At 34.1% G+C, this 25,449-nt stretch overlaps 1 protein-coding gene and 1 pseudogene across 2 annotated transcripts; one reads left to right on the forward strand and one right to left on the reverse strand.

The window, feature by feature from the left end:
- Positions 1-9,583: 9,583 nt before the first annotated feature.
- Positions 9,584-10,396, reverse strand: LOC115982834 (annotated as a pseudogene).
- Positions 10,397-10,894: 498 nt separating this feature from the next.
- LOC115982835 (ran guanine nucleotide release factor) lies at positions 10,895-16,661 on the forward strand. 2 transcript variants are annotated; one of them, XM_031105552.1, is made up of 9 exons: positions 10,895-11,478; positions 11,828-11,962; positions 12,368-12,451; positions 12,570-12,605; positions 12,939-13,076; positions 14,113-14,199; positions 15,241-15,288; positions 15,389-15,465; positions 16,306-16,661. In XM_031105552.1, the coding sequence occupies exons 3-9, from the start codon at positions 12,377-12,379 to the stop codon at positions 16,451-16,453; spliced, it is 609 nt and encodes a 202-aa protein (XP_030961412.1). In that variant the 5' UTR covers positions 10,895-11,478; positions 11,828-11,962; positions 12,368-12,376; the 3' UTR covers positions 16,454-16,661. The 2 variants fall into 2 exon arrangements, with proteins under 2 accessions (XP_030961412.1, XP_030961413.1); XM_031105553.1 differs by lacking the exons at positions 10,895-11,478; positions 11,828-11,962 and adding an exon at positions 12,061-12,263.
- Positions 16,662-25,449: the final 8,788 nt, after the last annotated feature.

Below are 25,449 nucleotides of genomic sequence, written 5' to 3' on the forward strand. Positions count from 1 at the left end.
AAACACAAATTAGAATCTATGACTTTATTATGTTTGTTTTAATGATAGCATTGTTGGATATCTTGGCAGTTGGCAAGTAACCAGTAGATCAGGATAACCAATAGTAATTGTATATAGTAATTATAGGAGTAATTCTTAGGAATTTCCAGAATCTAAAAATGGTACTCTTTCCTATCGCTCTCGCATTCATAGTAGGGTTCAATTATTATATTCATTGTGTGGGGTTTACTATGAATGTGAGAAGAGAGGAGAGAGTATAATTTCTCCGTATTCTGGGAATACTTAAGAATTTTGTATTTGTTTATAGGGTTATGCTAGCGGGCATCTAAACAACTTTATGTCAGTAAAGTCAACTTTTTGTTAAATTTTTGACTAATTTTATAGAATGTAGAATCAATAAAGTCAACATTTTGAGTATCACTTGTGACTAATTTTTCAATCATTTTATTAATTTATACTAATTTTTTATCAGATAGACTCCATAATAAATCATTCTTAATGGAGGTGCCTTATAACATTTCCCTTGTTTATATTATTCTTTTTATGCCTAAAATTATTTTAGGTTAAAATATTGTTTTCCTCCCTAGAATTTTAGATTTTTTTTTTTTGTTATTAAATTTTGAAAATTTGCAAGCTTAAGTACTTCATTAAGGTCCATAAACTTTTATCTTATATGCATAGTTGTCAAAACGTGAATTGTATCGTGAATCGATATTTAATTTTTCTGTATCGTATATCATATCGTATCGTATCGTGTATCGTAAGATACACAAATACTAAATAAAATTTATAAAAAATTATAAATATACATATATAAAGGGTATATTCATTATAAATTTTGAATATATTCAACTAATGACTAATTTATTTATCACTTATGTAATAATATTTAACAAACTAATTAAATAAATTAAACTAGCATGTGTATATAACATACACATTCAAATTATTTAAATTTAAAATTGATAAAATATTACGAATGATCCAAAAATAATAATTTATTTTCATCATATTCATCAAATTGCCTAATCAACCTCATCTAAGTCAATGTTATCATCATATTTATAATTTTGCAAATTTATTTCTTCATTAAAATTTTCTTCATCGTCATTTGTCATTAACATTTACTATCTCTTCTTGTTCTTTTTATTTTAATAATTTTTTTATAATTTTTTTTTTTAGGCATTCTAGTTTGTTGGACTTATAACAATAATGATAAAAATAAAAAAATTTATATTGTTAATTAATATTTTATTCATAGTGTATAAAATAAATTTGTAAATATTAAAGTAAAGGATAAGTGTGTATGGTGTAGTCCAATTGTAGGAGAGAGAGAGGGAAAAAAAACTTATGAATATGTTATTAAACTAATAATTTTATGTTAAAAACAAGTCTAACAACATGTTAGATTAATAGATTTAAATAAAAATACAAATTTTAACAAAAAAAAAATCATTTTAAAGCATTTGTCCATGTATCGTATAATACGTACGATTTTACGATACGCACATTGTATCGTACGATTTATGAGTACTTACGATACGTCGATACGATATAGAACTTTTTACATACGATACGATACGTATTGCTTATCGTACGATACTAACAACTATGCCTATATGTCCTAATGGAATGCTCAAGTAGAATATTTTTAGAATTAAATGACCAATTCATTTATAAAAATAATAATAATAATAATAAAACACATAAAAACTAGGACATTGATACCAAATAATTGGTCATTTTACAAAGTCGTACTTATTCATCATTTTCCATTGAGAAACAAACCACATTTTCCATAGAGAAACAAACTACATTTTCTCATGGTTTCTCACCAAACTAGAATTAAAAGCAATCCCTGCCAGCAATGAAAACCCAGTTTTGAGTCCCCTCTGTTCTTTCAAACAAATCATGCAGCACATTTTACGCATATAGGAAGCACTATTACAACAATCAAATGAAGAAAGTTATGAAAGAAAGAGATACATAATTGTTATCTCCATTAACAAGACAGCTGCTTAAAGAAGTCCATAATTGTTCTAGTTTAGCATAACAATAAATTTCCTCGCAGATATCGATGGTTCTGGTGGTAAAGTTGGTTTCTCTGTTTTTGTATTTTTGGCTGGTGAGAAAATGATGATGTTTCACTTTGGAACAAGATTGAGTTAGTAGGTGTTTTATTTTTACCATAACAATCGTGTTCCCTTTTGACAAGGTTATCCATCATTCCATCCGATAGTCCTTCCATCCAAATTTTCGTTATCTACTAAAAAATAATTTTCTATATTAAAATTTTTTTAAAAATTTCCTTTAAATAATAAAAATATTTTTAAAAAATCAAGTACTCAAATCTGGGCACTTAGAGATCTTCATCATGAAGACTGTTCCAAATTTTCGCAAACACAAGACCCAAATCAAGTTCAAATCAATCTCCATCGATTCAAATTAACAATCAGCAATCTCAAAATTACTATATATAAAATTTTTTTTTTAAAAATTCCACACCTACCCTTCTGAAATAGTCATAGAGCCAAACAAATCAAACCAAGATTCCTAAAAATCTGGGGAGGGAGAGGATTTATTTTTAAAAATCTTGTTTATTTTTTAGATTTTTATTTTTATTTTTATATTAGGCATAAAAGGCAATTTTTTTTTTTTTTTTTTTTATAGAGTTTCAACATATGACGTCTGTTCCTGATGATAACCCTTTTATCATCTGACCAAGACACCAATCAGTTTTTGGTGTAGGCATGGGTTAAACTCCAGATCCTTATATAACCATCAGAGACTTTATCGGTTGACTTTAGGGAATTTTAACAGAAAAGACTAACAATAACTACTAAATGACAATTGACCAAACTTAATGGATATAATTGTGAAAAATGGTGTCACTTCTACGCGATCAAAATCATCAAGTAATGCGTTTTTTTTTTTTTTTTTTTTGGGGGTGTCAATGAGCTATTCAAAGGAAACGTGGGCTGCACAAGTATGGAGCCTGACTTCTTGCATGTTGAACTTGTTGCTTAATAACTACTGGAGTCAGTTTAGTATTACAAATGTTAAGTACCACACAATCTCTGATTGCTACCTCTATTTTAATTGTTATTCATGTTAAGGTCGTTAGCTAAATGGTGTAGTTTTGTTAAGACTCAAATGACAAAGGAATGCAAAACATTAGCAATAAGATTCAGTAAAGATTACTAATTCTAAAGGTGTTTTTCTCTATAAAAATAAATAAATTCATAAGGTGTTTAAAATATGAAAAATAACAAGACAATAATATTATAATTTAAAAGAATAATAATAAAGGAAAGAGAAATGATATGAATTTATTTATTGAAGTGTCACGCAAAATTGTATCTTCTTATATACAATGTAATCACAGAAAATCACAACTGAACTCATATATCTAACTTCTAAAGTAAGTGCAAAGGGGGAAACTTAAGGGTGAAGCTATAATGTTGATTGGCTATGGCTTAGAGAAAAAGCACTAATTGCCCTGTAATTAAAGTAAACATTGCTGTACTAACCTTATTTTTTTTTTTATGAGAATAAATTCAAGGAATGTAATTATAAACCTGTCTTTTACATTATCTAATAAAAATTATCTATATCATTATTTTTTACACAACAAAGTTTATCGTCCAGGGCAAACACTTCTCTTTAAATTTAGGCTAACTTATAAATTTTACTCTTTAATTTTGTCTAAAATTTAATTCGGTCATTTAATTTTACTTTCGTTCAATTCGATTATTTACCTTTCAAGTTTATTCAATTCAAGCCTCTAATTTTTTTTTTAATAAAAAACAAAACTCCATTGAAGACCCCTAAATGATATTCATCATGATATCATTTTGAGATACTAATGGCAACACATCTAATAGAAGTAGACAGGAAAGCCTAAATTAAATAAACTTAAAAGTTTCTTCTCAAAAAAAAAAATAAAAAAAATAAACTTAAAAGTTAAAATACTAAATTGAGTGAAAATAAAGTTAAAAAACTGAATTGAGTTTTAGGTAAAGTTAAAAAGTTCAGTAAATAATTTGGGCAAAATTACTTAGGTATAGACTTATAGTACTTTGGATACTATTTCTTAAGTTACCCAATTAAATCATTCCATGTGGTCAATTAAGGCACATCAGCACAAATGGTGTCAATAAATAGATTAATAAAAAGAAGAAAAAAAATGGCAATCAAAAACAGAAACCCAACCGCCAATATACACCCAGGCCAAAATCCTCCACCAAGCCACAAAATCGCCAACTTTGATGACCCTAAACAACGTCTTGGGTTTGTGTTTGGTGAGAAGATTGAGACGCAAAATTGGGTTTTCATGATTGTAGGTTGTGTTGGGTTTTAGATTAGAGTGACGGGTTGAGTGGTTTTTTTTTTTTTTGCTCTCTCTAATGGTGGTTTTGTCGATGCTGCTGGGTTGAGGTGGGTGGTTGTGTTTTTCTTTCTTCTTCTTTTCTTTTCTTTTTTTTTTATTTTTTTTATTTTTTATTTTTTATTTTTTTTATAAAATACCATTTTGGTCTTTAAATTTTACTAAAAATTTGTTTTTCATCCATAAACTTTAAGAAATTCATTTTTTGGTCTCCAAACTATTAAAAAATTTGTCTCCAAACTATTAAAAAATTTATCTTTCATCCCTAAACTATTAAAAATATTTTATTTATATCCTTAAACTTTACTAAAAATTTGTTTTTCCTTCCTAAACTATTAAATTTTTTTTTTCATCCCACTTTTCTCTTTATACTATTGAAAAAACTCTTTACAAAATTTAGAGATAAACAAAAAAAACTTTTAAAAGTTTAAAGACAAAAACAAACTTATGTTAAAATTTAAGGATCAAAATAGTATTTTACAAATTTTTTTTTCTTTTTCAATCTACCCCTATTTGTTAAATTGATTTTGACACCGTTTATTCTTACGTGGATAATAAGGAAGAAAATGAGAACCTGATTATATAGAGAGAGACCTGACCTTTTTTTTTTTTTGATTCTCAACATAAATTTCATTAAACCGAACTTGGATTCATACAGTTTACATCATATGACACTTGGTCTACAATCATTGGAGGAGTATCCTCCACCCAAATGACACAGTCAGTTACAAACTTGGCATATCTTGCCAGGAAATGAGCTGCATTGTTGCAGCATCTATGCGTATGGGACACCTCCCACGCTATAAACCAGCATAAATCAAGTCTTGTGCCATCAATCACCTTGCGGACACAACTCTGAGTCAAAGCCGGGGTGCATAATGAATTAACTACCACAAGAGAGTCACTCTCAACTACTATTTTACCAAGGCTGAGATCCCTTGCAAATTGGACCCCTTCCTCCACAACTTTAGCCTCAACTTCCAGCGCTCCTAGGGGCTGTTCCAGTTTTCTGCATAACGCCCCCATGATCTGACCCTTCTCATTCCTAACCACCACTCCTATTCCACAGCATCCCGCTTCCTTGAACACTGCTCCATCCGTATTAACCTTATACCAGCCTTGTTTCGGAGGATTCCATTTTTGTGCAGCACCTGAGCCAACTCTCCTCTGTGTTATCTTCTCTTTTTTGAACTCTTCAACATAACCAGCTACTGACTTAATAAGCCCCTCCTTTCCTCTGCTTTTTCCACCATGTATTACAGTGTTTCTGTTATTCCATAAACTCCACGCTATCACAGCAAAAAGCACCCAATTAACATTTGGACAAGAATCCACAATTTCCCAAACTAGATTCAAAAACACATTCACAGGTTCAGGTAAAGCAGGGAGTTTTATTTTAGTTTCACTCCATACTTCCTTAGCAAAAATGCAGTCCCAAAGAATGTGCCCCGATGTCTCATAGTCCCCACACAGAGCACAGCAGTCCTCACAATCAACACCCTTCGCCTTTAGCCTATTTCTAGTAGGAAGAATATTCCTACATGCCCTCCACATGAAGTGTTTTATTTTGTTTGGACATTCCATTTGCCAGACCATCTTCCATATTGCCTTCATTTTTGCATTGTCAGAGCTACTGCCCATATCAGACCTTGAAGACACCTCCTTTAGGCACTTTTGGGCAACTCCATAAGCACTCTTCACTGTAAAACATCCATTTGAGGTTCCAGCCCACATAACCGAATCTTCAGGAAGCCTAAAGCTTATTGGAATACCCAGCACTATTTCAGCTTCATGTGGGATTAAAATACTTCTAACCTTGGCTGCATCCCAACTCCTTCTGTCTGTATCAATGAGGTCAGCAACTATCACTTCCTTATACTGAGGTTTCCAGGGGCTGAGAGCTTTGGACGAGCTTTGACTTGGAATCCAACTGTCCTTCCAAATGTGGATTCTTTGCCCATTGCCTATACACCACCGGGAGCCCTTTTTAATTATGTCTCTTGCTGCCAAAATACTACGCCACACATAAGAAGGCCTCCTCCCCACTTGAGCCTCTAAGAACGACTCCTTTGGAAAATACTTGGCTTTGTAAACTCTGTGAACCAGTGAATTTGGCTGCTGCAAGATTCTCCAGCCTTGTTTTGCTAAGAGGGCTAGGTTGAAGGCCTTAAGATCCCTAAACCCCATACCGCCCTCGGCCTTCGGTTTACAAAGTTTCTCCCAGGAGACCCATGCCAATTTCCTTTCCTTTCCTTTCTGGCCCCACCAGAAATTTCCCATCATTGAGTTCAAATCCTTACACAGGGAGTCCGGTAGCTTGAAAATACTCATAGTGTAAGTTGGTGTGGCTTGCGCGACAGCTTTTATAAGAATCTCTCTACCCGCATTGGATAAGAGTTTACCTTTCCACCCCGCAATTTTTCTTCCCACTTAATCCTTTATTCGGTTGAAGGCTTTCCTCTTTCCCCTTCCAACTAAAGGTGGAAGTCCCAAGTATTTCTCGTGATGTCTGACAATCTCGGCCCCTAACCTTTGCTTGACCTGGTCTTGCACTTCTCTACTCGTGGTCTTACTAAAATATAGAGAAGTTTTCTCCTTATTAATTTTCTGACCTGAGTCCCTTTCATAATCTTCCAAAACCTTCACAATCCTTTCACACTCCATGACTGATGCTCTACAAAATATAATACTATCATCCGCAAATAGCAAATGAGAGACCCTCGGGGCACCTCTACAAACAACCACACCTTTAATATGCCCTTCACTCTCTTCCTTCTTTAACATAGCCGATAACCCTTCTGCACATAGAAGAAACAAATAAGGGGATATTGGGTCCCCTTGTCGCAGCCCCCTTGAGGGAACAATCTTCCCTTTTGGTTTCCCATTTATCAAGACCGAATAAGAGACCGTGCTTACACACATCAACATAAGAGCAATCCACCTTTCATGAAACCCCATTTTTCGCATTACCGCTTCCAAGTAGGGCCATTCCACACGATCGTATGCCTTGCTCATATCAAGTTTTACTGCCATAAGAGCTTCTTTACCCTTCCTCTTCTGGTTTATGCAATGCATCGTCTCAAATGCGACTAAGACATTATCTGTTATTGATCTACCTGGCACAAATGCGCTTTGGGATTCATCAATTACCTCCTTTAAGATTTTTTTCAACCTATTTGCAAGCACTTTAGATATAATCTTATACACTACGTTGCACAAGCTTATCGGTCTAAATTCAGAAATTTTCTGTGGGGAAGTTATCTTTGGGATGAGACATATATAAGTTTCATTGATTGAACAGGGCAACATACCAGAATTTAAAACTTCTAAAACACAATTAACCACATCATGTCCTACTATATCCCAATATTTTTGATAAAAGATGGGCGACATACCGTCAGGACCAGGGGCTTTTGTGGGATGCATCTGCTGTAGAGCCTGCCAAACCTCCTCTGCCTTGAATTCTGCCACCAGCTCCTCATTCATTTCTTGAGTGACCCGTTTGGAGATTGCTCCCAGGCTAGCATCAAAATTTGAGGGGTTATCTGATCTATACATCTTAGAAAAATATTCTAAGATAATATTTTCAATACCCTCCTGATCATCTATCCAATCCCCTTGCTGATTTTGCAGGCCTTCAATTCTATTTTTCCTTCTCCTTTGGCTGGCTGTGGCGTGGAAGAACTTTGTATTTTGATCACCCCACTTTAGCCATAACGCCCTAGACCTCTGATTCCACATGATCTCTTCCCGAATTTGAATTTCATTGATATCCTTTTTCAGCTCCTGAATTTCCTTTGCTTTATCAATAATGCCATCCACGGCTTCCAGCTGTTGCAACTGGCTTTTTTTCTGCTTTAACATGTTATTCACATTTCCAAACACCTTCCAATTCCACCTCCGAAGTTGCTCTTGGCAATTCTTCAGGCGGTCCAAAATTGTATTCCTTGTTGCACTCCTCACTGGATCCCAAACTTCTTCAATAATTTCTCTACAACCTGCCTCCCGCACCCACATGGCCTCAAAGAAAAATCTCTTCTTATTTGGTTTACGAGTCTTTCTTCGCCGAAGGAAAAGCGAAAGAAGGAAATGGTCAGAGATAGACAAAGCCACATGATGAACACTCACTTCCGGGAAGATCTCCATCCAACTCTCACTTGCCACTATCCGATCCAGTCGAAGTTTGGTTCGTTGCTCTCCCTCCCTCTCATTGCACCAAGTATACCTTTGCCCGACAAAGCCCAAATCAAAAAGACCACATCGGCTTAGGCACTCCCTGAAGTCTTTCATTTGTCTGGCCTCTCTCTCCTGACCCCCAAACTTTTCATCAGGGTGGGATATTTCATTGAAGTCCCCAAAAACCACCCACGTCAATGAGCTCTGAACCTTCAAAACCTCCATTAATTCTCACGAAATATACCTTTTTGCAGTATCGGGTTGTCCATAAAACCCAGTTGCTCGCCACGGACTTGAAGCGGACCCATCATGAATCTCGACATCAATGTGCGAATTGGAACAACTCTTGAAACGAACATCTGTACCTTCTCTCCATAGCATAGCTAAGCCTCCGCTTCGCCCATCGCTTTGAATCGTAATACCCTGAGAATACTCCAACTTGTTTTGAATACCTTTAATCCGATTTTTTCCAGCTTTTGTCTCCGACAGAAAAACCAGAATAGGATCTTTTGCTCTCACCTCATCGGCGAGTGTCCGAACTGCCAAGGATGACCCCAGGCCTCGGCAGTTCCAGGCTAACACACTCATTTGGCTCGGCGGTGCTGCATCGCAGCCACCGCCACACCGCCAACCTTTTCCTCCTGACCATTTTGATCGTAAATACCTCCTTTGTTTCCTTTCCTGCGTTTTAGATTTTTTGAGTTTGGATCAAGCTCTTGAAGTGGTATTGGGCCGTCCCTCTTACCTTTAATTGGGTTTTCACCTTCTTGAGAAGTCTGCTTACTATTTTCTCTAGCTAACCTCTTCCAGTGCCTACTTGTTGGGCCCAAGTTTTCAGCAACCCAACCTTTTTTATCATCAAAACTTAACGCTAATGGGCCCATTTCTGGACTCTCAGCACCCGGCCCAACCTCTTTCGTATTTAAAACAAACTGAGGCTCCAACCTTTCTTCTGGTATTGGCCTTACCCCCTGATTCAACACTGATTCCCACTGCATTCCTTCAACCAAACCTGGTTTGCACCCTGACTTTTCCTCACCAAATCCCCCCAAATCAGTTACCTGCACCTCTATCTTTTTTTTCCATCCCTTTGACCTTACCTTCCTCATGTATTTTCTCTGACACCTGCTTAGAAATGGTTTCTGCCCCCACGTCACGTAGTGGATAGCTACACCCCTGACTTGTCATGTCATTCACGGGATTGCTACCTTCTTCCTTTTTTCCCTTTGCCGTGACTCTCTGTTCCGGCTGGACTGCCAGACCTCCTTCAGCAGCCTTTGTATGATCCGCTGTGCTTCTTCTTATTCCCTGTATGACCACTTCCTTCCCTCCCCTTCGCAGTGGCTCCCCCCTTAGCCACGCTCCATACTGAAGCTGGCTATTTCCTTCATTCTCACTTGGAATCTTCCCTTCACTGCACTCCTTTAGAGAGTGGCTAAGCAACCCACATCTGTAACAAAAATTGGGTAATCTCTCATATCTAAAATTAACCCATTTTTGCTCTCCACCTTCTGATGAGATTTTCTTCCCCCGCACCAATTTCTTAGTTACATCGATTTTCACTCTAACACGGAGACACTTACCCCATTGTACTCCAGCCTTTGTTACATCCACATCTAGCACTGACCCTAAACACGACCCAATGGCTCATCCTGTCTCTTTTGTCCTGCTGTTCAAGGGTAAGTTATAGATCTGAATCCAGAAAGGAGCCCATTTAACTTCAATCTCCTTCGGAGTCAACTCACCTACGTATTCTTGAATGAGAATTAGTTGCTTCTCATAGCTCCAAGGACACATATCCAGCACCTTCTTCTTATCCTTCTCATCACCAAACTCAACCAAGAACAATTCCTCTTCTATTTCAGAAATCTGGACCCCTTTATTAGGCTTCCACAACATTCTTAAATTCTTTCTCAATGCATCCACATTTATACTCCTTTGGGATAGGATCTTCATTACAGCACAATACTTCCCCACCTTTCTTGCAGCACTTGTGCTTCTACTGTCCAGCTCTATTCCCTTATCTTCTTCCTCTGTAAACGTTAGTTTCTTCCACAACTCCTCTAACTCCTCTGCCATGGGTAGCTCGCTTATTCACTCTTAATCTATGTAAGCCTTTTAGGAAACCCACAACTGTTTGACACTAGAACAGAACCAAAACAAAAGAAAAAGAAACAAAAACAAACAAAACCAGCTGCCTCACCCAGAGGAGGCACTCCACTTCTTGCAAGGAACTGCAAGACTTCCACTTGCTACCACGTGCCAAGGCACGAGAGCACTATAATTGAGAGAGACCTGACCTGATTAGGAATTCGGTGTGCTTATTACGCATTCATAAGGGTGGAAAAGTAAGTCCAAACCATTTGTCTATCCAAATCTACATACTCTAATTGAACTCAAACACGTCTAATTATTAGTTGGATTAAATGGATATCGACTCAATTAGACCCAGTAATTATTGGATTTTAATTAAAAACCCATTGATATCCATTTAACCTAAAAACAATGTATTCAAATCCAATCAAGCCCATCCCATTCAAAAAAAAAAAAAAAACCTCAGGCGTGTTTTCAGTTTCCTCCATTTTCTAGGCGTCCAAACACTTCTCTCTCTCCATTGTCTCCATTTCCGATCTGCTTGGTTTCTCTCACATCAAAGCAGCTCTAACTCGACTCTCATCTCCTCAATCATCGTCGCCTCATCTCATTCGCCGCCGTGGCCTCGCCGGCGCCGCTGGTAACTTTTTCGCACTTACATTTATATCTAAGCAATGGCCTCGCCGGCGCAATGGCTACTGTGGCAGCAGCAGCAGCTCGTAGAGCCGCAGCTCTAACTCGCCTCTCATCTCCTCAATCATCATCGCCTCAATCATCATCGCCTCATCTCATTCACCATCGTGGCCTCGCCGGCGCCGTTGGTAACTTTTTCGCACTTACATTCATATCTATATATACGCGCTTTGATTTCTCTCGATTTCCAGTCTTATTTGTCGTACAAGATCAGATCCTCAAATCTTAGGTTCTGTTTGGTTGCCGAGAAAATTTTGGAAAATGAAAGGAGAAAATTTTATTCCTTTTTTTTTGGGGCGTCTTTATGGTAGATTAGGTTTTTGATGAGTTTAAAGGTTTTGACTTTTCTTTTCTCTGTTTTGGTTGCTGGAAAATCTGAACAAATAAAAAAAAAAAGTGAATTTTTTGGTGTAAAAGATATGGTTGTGTTTTTAAGGGTTTGAAGTGAAGGTCTTTTAACTGTTTGTGTTTTCTCAGGTCCCAAATAGTTGAAATTCAATGATGGTGTTCTCTAGACGTTACAATTTGATGAAGAGGCCAAGAAATTGATCAAAGATTGGAATTTTCTCGGGAAAGTTAGAGAGGGAAAAGGGAATTCAAGAAAGTGCTGAGGTATACACTTTAATGGCATTTTAGTAATTTTAATAGTTAGGTAAGTTGAGTTTATTCATAGGGTTGGATTTGGATTATAAGCAATTAGTTAAATGGGGGGTTTTAATGGGTAAATGGGTTAACCCAATTATGTCCACTTAAACCCAACCATTTGACACCCCCAACGACATGACTTCGCTGCATTTGAACGCAAACCCACACCCTATATAAACCCAAATCCACAAAACCGCGAATTTTCGCAAACTATCTACACCCTTCTGTCTCTCTCTCTCTTTCATTTCACTTCGTTTTTTCATCACAGGTTCAATTCTTCGATTACTAAGCTTAATTTGATTTCTGTGATTATTTTCATTTGTTTCGGAGTTTTAAAGGTTTCTCTGTCTTTGTCTTTGTCTTTTGTCTTAGAAAATAAAAATGAGTACAGATTTATATTCGGAGCGTCCATTGTATGGCGGTGCGATATCTAGTACATTCCCTAATAGATTCCAGGTCTGTTTATTTTTAGTTGTAGTTCTATTTAGTATTTTACTTTCACTGATGTTGTACATTACATTGGAGGCTGTGTTGAATTGTGAAATTGACTTTTCTGCTGTACCTAAATTTACAGGACGTGAGCAATATTCGGCAAGTCCCTGATCATCAGGTTTTTTTTTTTTTTTTTTTCAACCTACTATTGAAATTATTTTTTTACAAATCAGTAGTAATAAATAACAACTTGCCGTTTATTATTTATCATTAACAATTTGTTGTCTTAGCAATTGTGAAGTATTGTTTTATTGGTTTTTGTTGTATTAATCACAACATACCACATGTGATAAAGTTGTGGGAAGAAAAAAATTTGTGTCACTTTTACATGGACTTGTGAAAAATGTTGGGTCACTAAATTTGGTATTTACTTTATTAATCCTCTGTTTGATGTGTAGCAGTAATAATTTTCTGAGGTTTTTTAGTTTGAATTTGTGGGTCTATTTTATAGGAGGTGTTTGTGGACCCTGCTCGTGATGAGAGTTTGATTTTCGAGCTCTTAGATTTGAAGCATGAAGTTGGAGATGATGGAAGTGCTGTCTGGTTTCTTCAAGACCTTGCCACTGAGCAAGAAGCTGAAGAAGGCATGGTAAATCTCTTTTTTACTTAATAAGAAGGATACTAAACTCTTGCGTATCTATTTCAAGAGAGTCTGTTTCGCGATTAAGATTTTATTTTTAGTATATATTTAGCAATGTATAAAGTGCCACACATTTAAATGATGTGGCACTAGACATACATTTCATGGATTCATTTCAAATGGAGAGAATCCTTTTCTAAAAGGGAAAGCAGTTGGTAGGCTGCCTTAACCCCCACCCAATGGGTTGATTCACATACTCTTGATTTCACTAAATAGCACTATTTTAATTATGCAAGCATAACAATCTTCCAAAATGCTATTAGATGGACAATGTATGTTTGAAATTACCCCATGCTAGCTTCTGACGCTTGATTGCGCAGAACAAGTGTTGTTTTATGTGGTCCTCCTTGTTTGATTTAGTAATTTGGCACTGCACCTCTATGTTCAGGAAACACTGATAGTGCGATGGCGTATTTGAATTAACTAATTAGTTCATCTTTCTACCACTTCAAACTAAATTGTTATAGACTAATACTTGTGCTTCATACTTTGAATGTATTGAAACAGCATAGGTCTATGGTGTTACCCCTATAGTTGAGTTAGTTTCACTATAATGTTATATACTAAAATCAAAACAGTAATTTTATAAATAACTAGTATGCAGTTTGGATTGTCACTGATTTTTGGGAGTTGGTAATGCTATGAAGTTTGTCTCTATTAAGAAAATTATGAATGTGGATTGCACATGGATTGTGATATGTGGAGCCAGTGCACTCTATGATGTATCTACAACTTTTCCTTCATATATCTGGTTATTTCTGTATTGGCCAGCAAAGGGAGACAAATAATTCTATTTTGTTGGGGATTTTGAGTTTTGGGTTCTAAGGTTGGTTTGAGTTCTGAAATAACCTTCAAAAGGAAGCCTAGGCGATTCCACTTTTGATATAATTATGATGCCCCAATTTGTATTATCTACTTTGATTTGGCAATGGAACAGTGAGTCAGTGGCTACGGGCAGCACTCATGATTTTCAATTTAATTTCAGGTGATTGAGCAGTCTGGAGTTATTGACGCCCCTGGGTTGTGTTACAGAAACATACCTGCTGTTGTCACAACTGCGGTTGGCCAGATGGTATGTGCCTTATCTATTGCATATATATTTACTTTCCCCTTTGTCTTACTTTTCTAGCTTTTCCTTTCAGTTGTGCTATTGCAGTGCTATTAGCTTGCAATTCCAAATCTTGCTGCTACCCATTGAGAACAATGTGGATAATTTATTATGTCTACAGTAAGACATGGCTTCTTGGCCTCTGACTTTTCAAATCACAAACTATAGTGAGGAATCAAGGTGTAGTTCCAAATTTATTAACAATTGTTGCATTTGTGGTTGTTAGTAACTGTTCACTACTCAAAACTGTGATGTTAATGGACTTGGATTGTTATGTTTAGCCTGTCCAAAGTTGTCGATTGAAAGTTCAAACCATAACATTCATTTGGTTGGTCACTTGTAAAAAAATGAAAGGAACATACATTTGGTTGCTCAATAAATCAATTATCTTTAGTTGAGGATTTGATAGGTCTGATTCTATGGAAGGTTTTTGCCTTGTAAATAGGACACAGGCATGAGCCAATGTTTGTTGTGCTTATGGGCTTTCTATTGTGACTTGGATGGACCTGAGACTGTCATCTTATTTTTTTCCCCCTCTCCACAATCAATTTCTATAAAATGTTAGACATAATTAATGTGGGATACAATTAAAACCTTAAGAAGAATATGCTTTATATGGTTGCTGGAATACAACTTCTCTATTACTCAATTTTGTAGTACAATACTCAACAAATTTCCCTTTGGATTGGAATCTTACTTCCTGCAGCCTTTTCTTCTTGAGTTTTTCACCCAAATCAATTTTCTTGCTAGTAATTGTACTGGGTAGGGAAGCGTTATCTTTGTTTTCTTCTTCTTCTTTCTACTGTGTAGGGAAGCGTTATCAATTTTCACGATGCATGGATGAGTAATAGCCTTTATATAAAATAGAAACAAAATCATTACTTAAATTTAAGGCCATGAACTTTTAAGAAAAATTATAGTAGAAATCATCATATAATTTTCTTATGATCTCTGTTTATTTTTTTCTGTCTAGTTTATCTAACTTTTGGTGATTCTTATACATAGGCTATTTCTAAGGGGCGGCAAGGAAGGGAAGCACAAAATATTGTTAAGGTAAGCTTGTTCTTGTTCTTGTTCTTGTTTTTTTCTTCTCCTCTAAAGTCTTCAAGTAGTGTTTAATTTCTAAGTAGAGTTTGTTCCTTAATTTCTACAGGTCTATTTGGCAAATCTACGTCTTAAGGAAGTTGGTACAGATGTGCTAATTACTGCATATGAGCCCCTTCATATAAGGTAAGTTCCAGTAATTAGATGCCATATACCAAATAAATTGTTTATCAAAATATTTTACAAATTGATCCCCATTAACCAGAAATCATAGATTTCTTGATACACACACAGAGAGTCTACCAATTGATCTACATTGGGCCAGAAAAGTGTAAATATCTTCTTATGAACTAGATGGCCAAGATACCTACGGTCCTATACTTATGCAAATATTCAGAGTGAGAGAGAGATGTAAATATGTTTAGATTTTCATGCTAGTAGAATTCACATATCAGGTATTGTCTTATGAAACGGGAGTTTATATGAGAGATCTTTCATAGTTGATAGATTTTAGAGCTTTAAATCATCTGAAACAGCAGCACTTGTAGGATGGATTTGTGAGGGGATGTACCAACAATTCACGAAGTGTGTTTGTGTGGATCTGCCTTTCTAATCTCTTAACCTCCTGAAACATTTAAGGTCCAAGGAGTCTTTCTTGAGGATTGATGTATGGTAGCCTTACGTTGCTCATTGCAAGTAATTTTTCCAAAAGTAGAGCCTGTAAAATTTAAATGCCATTACAGCATATGCTCCCTCATTTTCGCTACTGTTTGAGGAGCCTGGGTGGAAAAACTTTGCCAATAGCTAAAAAGCAGGGCATTATTTATTTATTTAAAAAAATTGTAACATCTTTGAGAGGCAGTTGGCTGCTTTAATTGGAGATCCAAAACCCAGCCTAAGTTATTGTCTAAATTGATTTAGGTAAAATAAAATTGATGAAAGGAATTAAATTTTGTTTTTGTGGATGCAGATTCTTTGTTGCTTGTTTTTTTTCATAACATTTCCGTTATGTTCTTGTGGTTGCAGCCCTTTGAGTGAAAGTGCCAGCGCAGTTGGCGCTGGTTTAGCTGTTCCTGCCACACAAGCTGGTTGTATGCCAATGGCTGATGTTTTTAGACTGGCAGTTTCTAGCTTTAAAGTTAATGACTGGAACCTATTTGGTTCTTCTGTCTAAATGTGCTTGAGGAAATTCTTTATATAGAGAAAAATTATTGGGTAGTCTTGGGGGCTCGACTGAGTTCATTTTCAGGAAGAATGTTTTTGAAAGTAGGTGATGTTACTATTTATCTGGAAAAATGTTTTGGAAGCCGGTTCAATGGTTCATAGTTGTAAGAATGTTTTGAAAGTTTATGTTACTATTTATTTGGAAGAATGTTTTGGAAGTTGGTGATGCTTTTGTTTATTCTGTTAACTGCCTTTTCTCACTTGAAAATAGTTAAGTTTCAGCAAAATATGAATTAATTTCAGTATGCTTTTGCCTGGTCTTTGAATTTTGCTTTTAACACTGAATCCGATGTTATAGCACAGGCAAAAGCATACCGAAGATTACCAAACAATCCGATGTTGTGCTAACTCTAGCTTTTTGTTTGAACATAAATAGCAATTCCATTCAACAAAGTCTCAATTTAGTAACCTGAGTACAATCCTTTTTTTTTTTTTTCTTTTTTTTTCGAAAAGCATTAGAAGCCTAATATCTCTGCTCTGGTTACCCTTTTAGCAACAACAATCAGTTGATAAGAATGTTTAGAACAATCTATTGTTTCTTTCTCTTGGGATATTATAAACAATTAGCAGCAAAAGCAAGCCTTTTAAATTTTGTAACACCATCCCTATATCAATGCCTAGCTGTTCTTATAGCCCTATACTTTTTCTTAGCACCTCTGTTCAAATTTAGCCTTTGTATTTACAAGCAAAGGACAAATGGTCTTGATTATCTCCAACAGTCTTGTCCTGAAAATTTCATCTTTTTGCCTCAAAGCTTACCCCAAAAGTAAAAGCATGCCTTGGAACCCTTCATTTTGGCCTAAAGAAAAGGAGTAAAGGAATAGCATCTCTTGCCAGAATACATGTGAACAGTACCATATATGTTGCAGTAGGCCAAGCAAGTCCCAAAAGGACGAGCATCTTCTTGTTCTAGCCTACATGTTTTTTGGGTCAATTCCAGCCTACATGTGCACAGAGCACAGTTAACATAAGTTGCTGTAGGCCAAACAACTTTTGGGGACAAAAATACATCTATCATCGATGAGTCCAACAAAGAGAGTGGCATTGGAAAAATCTTGTGATGGGCATTGCAAATGAACATTTGGTACACCATACTCGGATAAGATTTTATCCTTACTTCTACTAAGGCCTTATTTATGTCCATCTCATAAAGCTCATTTGGTTATATAGTTTGTTAATCGATAATCATCTTTGTGATGTACTGGTACAACTGAGAAAAAAATTCACCCACTTCATCAAAATGACCACTTTTTATCTGCTAAAGAAGGATTATGTCGAGCTGACAAGCAAAATCGGCTATAAAATGATTATGTTTAATTAGATTTAAAAAGAGAGAGAGTTTGGCCAATTTATAAGCTGTTTAAGTGTTGCAATTATGGTGAATCTTTGCTGTAATTTACTTCTTGTTTTCTTCCTTGTGTAAATTACCTCTTTTTGAGTTTTGAATCGAAGCATTTTGCCCCTGGAACTTTGTTAGTACTTGGTAATTCCATTTCAACGAATTTTCAAAAACTTCAACCAAAGGAAAAGTTCTCACTCATTGTAGAGCCCATATTGCTGTTACAAAACCTTTACATTCATGTACATGCGAATAACCTTACAGAAATCAATTTAGCATAATATGTTATGTGCCTTTGATATATAAACAAATTCAAGGTAAGATCACTAACTTCTATACTTTTTTAATGTAATTAGAAATGAATACTTTTGAATGACATCTTTTGTGGTATATCATGTTTGCAGTTCAAACCTTACTTTCCCATTTCCGACACCTAAAAAAATATAAACTCTTATTGTTGCATTATATTCATGTGCTTGTTTTTTTACGACAAATGTGATGAGGCGGTTTTGAATCCTAGTTCTTCTTATGAGAAAAACTAGACAAAACTATTGAGTCATAAGATTATTGATTGACACATCATATTTGATGGTTGTATGCTAATAATTGAAGAGAGATTGCAAACTGAGATAAAGATTAAAGCTCAAGAGGAAAAAAAAATGCATCAATCAAATTTCCAAGGAGATAATTGACACTAGGATGATATTAAGTAGTGTGACAAATTCACCTTAGAAATAACTTGAAATTGGATATGTTAAGGTTTATTTTTACTTACTAGGAACATTCAAACAAAAAAGTAGAGGAGTTTATTTTTCAGTTTTTTTATTTCTTTGTCCTAAAGACATGAAAAACTTTTTATCTGGTTAAAGCTACACAGACACAGTTCCTTCCCCTACAGGCTACAGCTTATTACAGAGCACAATTGTTCCAACTCTTTACTTTTTAGTGGGTCAGATAATTGTGACTTCATTGCTGTCAATGCTTTTCATGGCCTAAATGCTGCCTTTGCTTTCTTGATGTGGACTATTGGTGTGGATGCTATTTCATCATTTTGCATAAGGGTCTGTAAAAAGAAAGATATACAGAAGTAGTACATTACTTGCTGCATTGTCTATGCAATTTTATCCCCTAAAGAATTATATTTTCTAAAGCTGTATACTACTCTTTTAAAGTTTGATATGATTTACAGCCACACACCTAAATTTAGCATTAGCTTTAGAAAACATTTTTTCTATTCAAATGTCAAAACCAAGAATTTCCTGGAATTCAACTACTTCTGTCTTTATCAAACAATTAATCGTATGTGCATGGAAAAAAATTGCAATACTTGGTATTTCTTTATTGCTCCAATCATGCACAGTTAGAATTGATAAATTTGTCTCCTATGAAAGCAACATATGGACCAACTATTTGAAAACCCACAAATCCAACTCTTCCACTGTCTACCAAACTAGAAGCTATAAATTCCCCACAATTAAATCCATTCAATTTTCTTCTAGATTGCTTTCTCGGTCATTATTTTTTCTCAGTCATTGTTTTCATCTAGAATATCAAGCAATAATTCCAAATTACACAAATTTACAAAGTAAACTGAGACTCAATTAGTCCTAGAATCAAGACTTGAGAGACCTTGATTGGTATTTTGCCATTTGCCGAAGTACAAATGGCACCACAAATACAATGACTCCAAAAATTATACTATAGTCCAATCACGTGATTAACAAATAGTTTGAAATTGAGAAAACTTTTGTTTTTGTGGGCCGAATAATATACACTATGGTAGAGAGCGCACTAGATATGGTTTCACACATTTGATGTAGACTTTCGTTGAAATTATTGGGGGGCAATTCACATCAAATCGTTGCAAAATCTAGATAGTAATTATGATTGTGACGTACATAATTTAAAGGTATTCAAATCAAACATTAAAATTTTCATTTGGATAGGTGTTTGCCTAAATTATTGAATCTTTTTTTTGTGAGAGTTTTATGCTTTTAATGATTGCGGCTCTTTATCATTAGATCAAGACACTAATTGATTTTTTGTGTAGGTGGAGGTTGAACCGTAAATCTTTTATTCAACCATCAAGGACTTTATTAGTTGAAATAATTGAAACCTACTATGACATTTATTTTTAATGATTGTTCTTTAAAATTAGACTAAAACACCAATTAGTTTTTTATGTGAGATTGTAACTCATATCTCTTATTTGACGAATAGAAATTTTACTAGTTATTAATTACTCTATTATGAGCAAAACTGCATGTAGTTGTAATTCATTTTCACAAGCATTTGTTAGTGAGTTCTTTTCTTAATATTCATTTGGAAGCCCTACCCAAAAAAAAAAAAAAGTTTTATTAAATTGAAGCCAATCATTTCTTCCTGTTTTTATTCAATTGAAAATTTATATATTTATTTAAGAGAGGTCAACCAACCACAAATGCCGACATATAAAACCATGTTACTTGGCGTTTAAACATAGCCTTCAATATAATCAATAGAATTATTGTTTAACCAAAAAAAAAAGTCATATGAAAAAGTGAGAAGTGAGGTGCAATAATAGAGGGAGGGATAATATATTGGTAATAGGTATAAATTTTTTCACGCCTAGCTTTAAAAAAATTATAAAATATAACTTGGATTGCTATGAAGGCTAAGTTGTTATGTATCACGTAATGGAGTAGGGTTTTGAATGATTCCATTTCCACCCAATATGTCAATGTAATGTCAATGGAAAGAAGAATCATACTAATATATCATCTGTCAACTAACATTGATTATTTAAGGTTTACGTACTATGTGACATGAATAAGTTTAGGATAATCTACACCTAACTTTTTTTTAGGTGGTGGGGGGTGGGGAATCAATTAAAGAATCATTTATTGTAATATTTAAACCTTACTATTGAACATTATAATAAAGAAGCACCACTAAATTATATTATTATTAGTATTTATATTTTAATGTTGAGATATATTAAATAGTATGAAAACAAAATTGAGAATGAGGGCCCAAAGGAGCATTTAGGTTTAAGTCTATATCTATTTGATGCCTTATGATTACGAAAAAAAGTTGGTCATAAATTTGAAGAGTTTGCTTCTACACTAAAACGAAGACTTTATACTTTACATGTAAGTGGATATTCTCATATAATTAACATATGAGAGATAGAGAGAGATTTGTACTTAGATCAATTGGCAACATTTCCAAATGAGATGTCCAATATTCAAATCTCTCATTCCATATTGTAACTATCAAATTATTAAAAATAAATAAGTATGTCATGGATAAAATTATATATTTTATTATTAATGAAAGGTACTTAAATAGTCAAGGTCAAAATATGATTTTGGTCCCAAAATTATGAGTCCAATTTTAGTTTCATTCAGGAACTATTTTCAATTTGTTCTATAAAGTTGTAAAAATGACTTGATGTTATTTTTACCATGTCTTATCATTGTTATGCGAATAATAAATAATTACTAATGGTGACAATTTTTTCTAATACATGTTATAATATTGAAATGTCACATTAGGTTACATGCCAATCTCACAAATCAAAATTTCAAGACCACAAATATTTTACATTTAATTTTAGAAATAATTTTTTGTCTTTATATTTGATAAATTTGTGAGACAAGCATGTGACTTAACGTGTCATATAAATATTATAAGAATAATATGTTCAAAAAATGAAAAAGGAAATTGCTACATTAGTCATTACCATTAGCATAATGACATTAGGGTAAGACAGTATAATGTTTAGACGATTTTAGAATTTCAAAACCTAAATTAAAACAATTGATAAGCCTTGAGTAAAAGTAAAAGTGTAAAACCCAACCCACCGATCCCAATTACTAACCCAAAAGTAAGATATGATCGTTTTAATCGATCGTTCATTTTTAAACTCGACTGAATTCGACTTGAGAACAAAGGATAAATTTGAAAATTAAAATACATAATTTAAAATTTATTTTTTTATTATAGGTTTGACTGTCAATATAGCCCAACCCAATTTGCACGTCAACATGGGCTAGAGGCCGAAAAGGTCAACAATATGCGAATAAACATAAAGAAAAACAAAGCAAAGCAAAGATAAAAAGAGTAATAAAATTATTATTAAGAGCTATTTTTTGGCCCTTTAAGTTTTGATATTATTTTTTAGCATTAAAAAAAAGAGAAAGAAAAAAAAAAGAATGATTATGTCAGAGTCAGACCTTCATTTTGGGGGTAGAAAAGGATGGTCGTGACAGCCACTCAAGTAGTATTGGAAATCCTCGTGGCAATATGTGAATGGAGATGACCTAAGTCTTAGGATAGGAGTACACGACGGGTAAGGTTGGATATCGAAAGAATAATTCTATAAACACAGTCAAACACATGCCTAATTTTATAACTTTTTAATTTATACGATCATGAGTGATAAACATTTTTCGCCTTGCACAGCCCATCACTTTATGTTATCCACTCATAATTGCATGAGTCGACAAGTTGTGAAATTATGTAAGTGAATGATTGTTTTCGTAGACGGACTGATATCATATATATTGTAAAAGAATAAAGGTTGATCTTGACGTTTGCACTGTATGATCGATTGTGAACGATGGATCATTATTTATCGGTTAATCTACGTTCATCATTTACAACTTGATGATATATATTGGTTAACTATTATTTTCACATGAATCAACCACTTAGTGCCACACATGTCAAGGTTACAGTGAAAATTATAACACAAAAGTTTTGTCCACATATTTTCTCTTTATTTAGAATATTCGCATTAATTTATGCAAAAATTTGTATTTATTTTAATATAAGAATCTACTTTTTTGTACATTACATATTCACTTTTCAAAATACATCACATCAAATTATCTATTTTACACTATATTTTATTAAAATATCAAATTTTCTTTATTTTATAATTTTTTTTTCTTTACATACAACAATCAACATCCATTATCTTTCCTCATCCTTAGAATATTTAAAAAATAAAATAAAAAATATAGTGTCAATGTAAATTGACACCGATGCTGTAATGTAATTTTATATGGTTTGAGGTAGTTGAATTTTTTGACACATGAGGTAGTTGAATTTTGGACTTTGAACTTGATAATCTAAAATGTGAATATTATTATTGCCAAAAAAAAAAATGTGAATATTATTGAAGATAGTTCCAACGGTACTATTGAGTCTGAGGTGGGATTGTCAGGTAACCCACCAACTATGCCAGAGAGACTCGAGAAGGACACACCATCAAGCGAGCTGGACAATGGGTCCCAACCCCTGACCCCTTTTTGTCTTAACCCACTTCAACCTTCTCCTCCATAAATTAAGGTAGTTTGGGTTAGCTAAGTTTTTTATTAGCTTTTATTTTTTTTAATTAATATCGCTTTTTAAGGTAATAATTAATTTTTTAACAAATAAAAAAGAGGTGCAATTATATTTTAATTAATCTATTTCTTTTAAGTAAAATAAGCTAAAGGAAATAAATTGATTAACCCAAACACGTTATAGTGTCATTAATTAGTTGATAAGCTCCAACTCGAATTAGGCCCACTTTTGTAAGATGGTTTTCTTGGTTGAACTTTGTTTACTTAGTGTATGTTTGGATACTGCTTATTTTGTTGAAAATTAAAAATTTATTGCTGAAAATAAAAAAATAAAAAAATTTTTAGGTTACTGTTCATTACTGAAAACACTGTAACTTTGCCTTAATGCACTATTCATGTCCCATGAACAGTGCAAGAGACGCTGGTTAAAAAAAAAAAGGGGCAAAAATACAGTAACACAGACATGCAGACGTGATCCAAACGGAGCTTGCTCTAATAATGTCCTTGTTCTCCTCCTATTTGTGTACATTCTTGCTATCCAGGGCAGGATGGTGAAGTCTTCTCAGTGTTAAATAATTGGATTTTAATTTATTAGTATTATGTTTTTTTTTTATTGGTAATAATAATTATAAACAGAACAAAATGTCTAACTTTGTTTTTTCTTTTTTAATCAAGCATGCAGGGAAAAGAAAATGAAGTTCTAATTTTTAACACAAAAATATATTATAAATTTCACTAAGAAACTATGATAACTTTTAAATGAAGAAATGGGGAGCAAAGTGCCTATTAGTCAAGAGCTTTTTATATTTTTTACTAGTGACGCTTTTGGCTCTTTCCAAAAAAAATTTGCATTCAAATCTTTGGATAAGATTCCCTCTAATTAATTTTGGATAAAAATAAATTAATAAAAAGAGCAACGTGTGTATTGTCTATTAGTGAAGTTCAATTTTTTAATATGAACTTTACAAAGTGATGCAAGTTAGGTACTTATTGTGGCTCATGGAAATTAGTTTGCAGTAGCTATCGGCCAAGAATCTAAGAATAATTTTACATCCACGACACTTTCATAATAAATTCTAGGTGACATTTATTACAAGTTATAATTTGAGTTTACCATTGATATCAATTTTTTACCAATCAGCAATAGTTTGACGCTTAAAATTTGTTGTAAAAATATTGTTGACCCAGCATTTCTCGTTATGCTAATGTGCCTCAATCATGCCTCTTACATATTGCCGACATTATTGTGAGATGCTCAACCAGAGTTGTCAATTTCTTTTACTAATGGTTAGTTGTACACATTATGGCACCATGCACAATATGAAAAAACAAAAACTGATTTGATGAATCCAGCAACGAGATTGGCATGGTCAACAGGAAAAGTCTATATCATAGAGACAAAGACTGAAAAGGGACTCTTTCTTTCACTTGTGGTCTAAAAGCAGGTGATCTGTGACTACTGTTGCTTGTTGTTAGGACTTAGGATTATCTATTTTTTGAAATGTCTTAAGGAAACATTTAACAACTTTCATATGCTGGACTAATGTGTGGTGGTTTCTTGTTCTCATTACCTTTGAGACCATGACTAATTAGTCAAGCTGGAATTTTGTTCCTTTTTGGCCTCTAGCTTGTTAATTACTAGCTGTTATCCTTCATTGTCAAGCTATAAAGCTCTGTTTTTCTTCTTACTTTTCATCCCATTATTTAGTTTAAGTTGACTCGGTCATGACTATAAAATCACTCACCTTTTCATACAGGTAATGTGAAGGATGGATAATTATTAAAAGCTTTTATAGTACGATTAATGTGATACCCCATATAATACGATATAAGTTTAGACTCCCGTCAAATAAGTTTAGTATTAGGTGATTACTGAGTGGTTATATTCCAAAAGTACTTGATAGTAAGCACAACATTTTGTACAATTACTAACATAACTTGTTACGGTTGAAAATTAAAACTATATCACTTTCACATAGTTATCAGTTATCACTGGCCTCGTTATTGGACTTTAATTATGGTAAAATGTCAAAATTTTCTCTACTTAAGTCATTCCTTCGAAACCCCTTTTTTCCTATTAAGTTACAAACAAATGACAAAGTCTATAACTGACCCCTATTGGGATGTGACATTTAGTTGGTATCTAGGCAGATTTTCGTATACAGTGAGAGAGGCATTGAATTATCATAATAATAAGACCGTATATGATTCAGTGATATCAATTATTAAGCTCTGATGAGTCACAGGAATTGGTTTGATTTTGTGGTTCATGCA

The sequence above is a fragment of the Quercus lobata genome, chromosome 3, assembly GCF_001633185.2.
Source record: "Quercus lobata isolate SW786 chromosome 3, ValleyOak3.0 Primary Assembly, whole genome shotgun sequence".
NCBI lineage: Eukaryota > Viridiplantae > Streptophyta > Magnoliopsida > Fagales > Fagaceae > Quercus > Quercus lobata.

Excerpts from the sequence above, each read along its gene's own strand:
- LOC115982835 (XM_031105552.1), top strand. The coding sequence starts at position 12,377 with ATGAGTACAGATTTATATTCGGAGCGTCCATTGTATGGCGGTGCGATA. Across the intron at positions 12,606-12,938 it reads GGCAAGTCCCTGATCATCAG|GAGGTGTTTGTGGACCCTGC; the intron begins GTTTTTTTTTTT and ends TCTATTTTATAG. Across the intron at positions 15,289-15,388 it reads AAGCACAAAATATTGTTAAG|GTCTATTTGGCAAATCTACG; the intron begins GTAAGCTTGTTC and ends TAATTTCTACAG.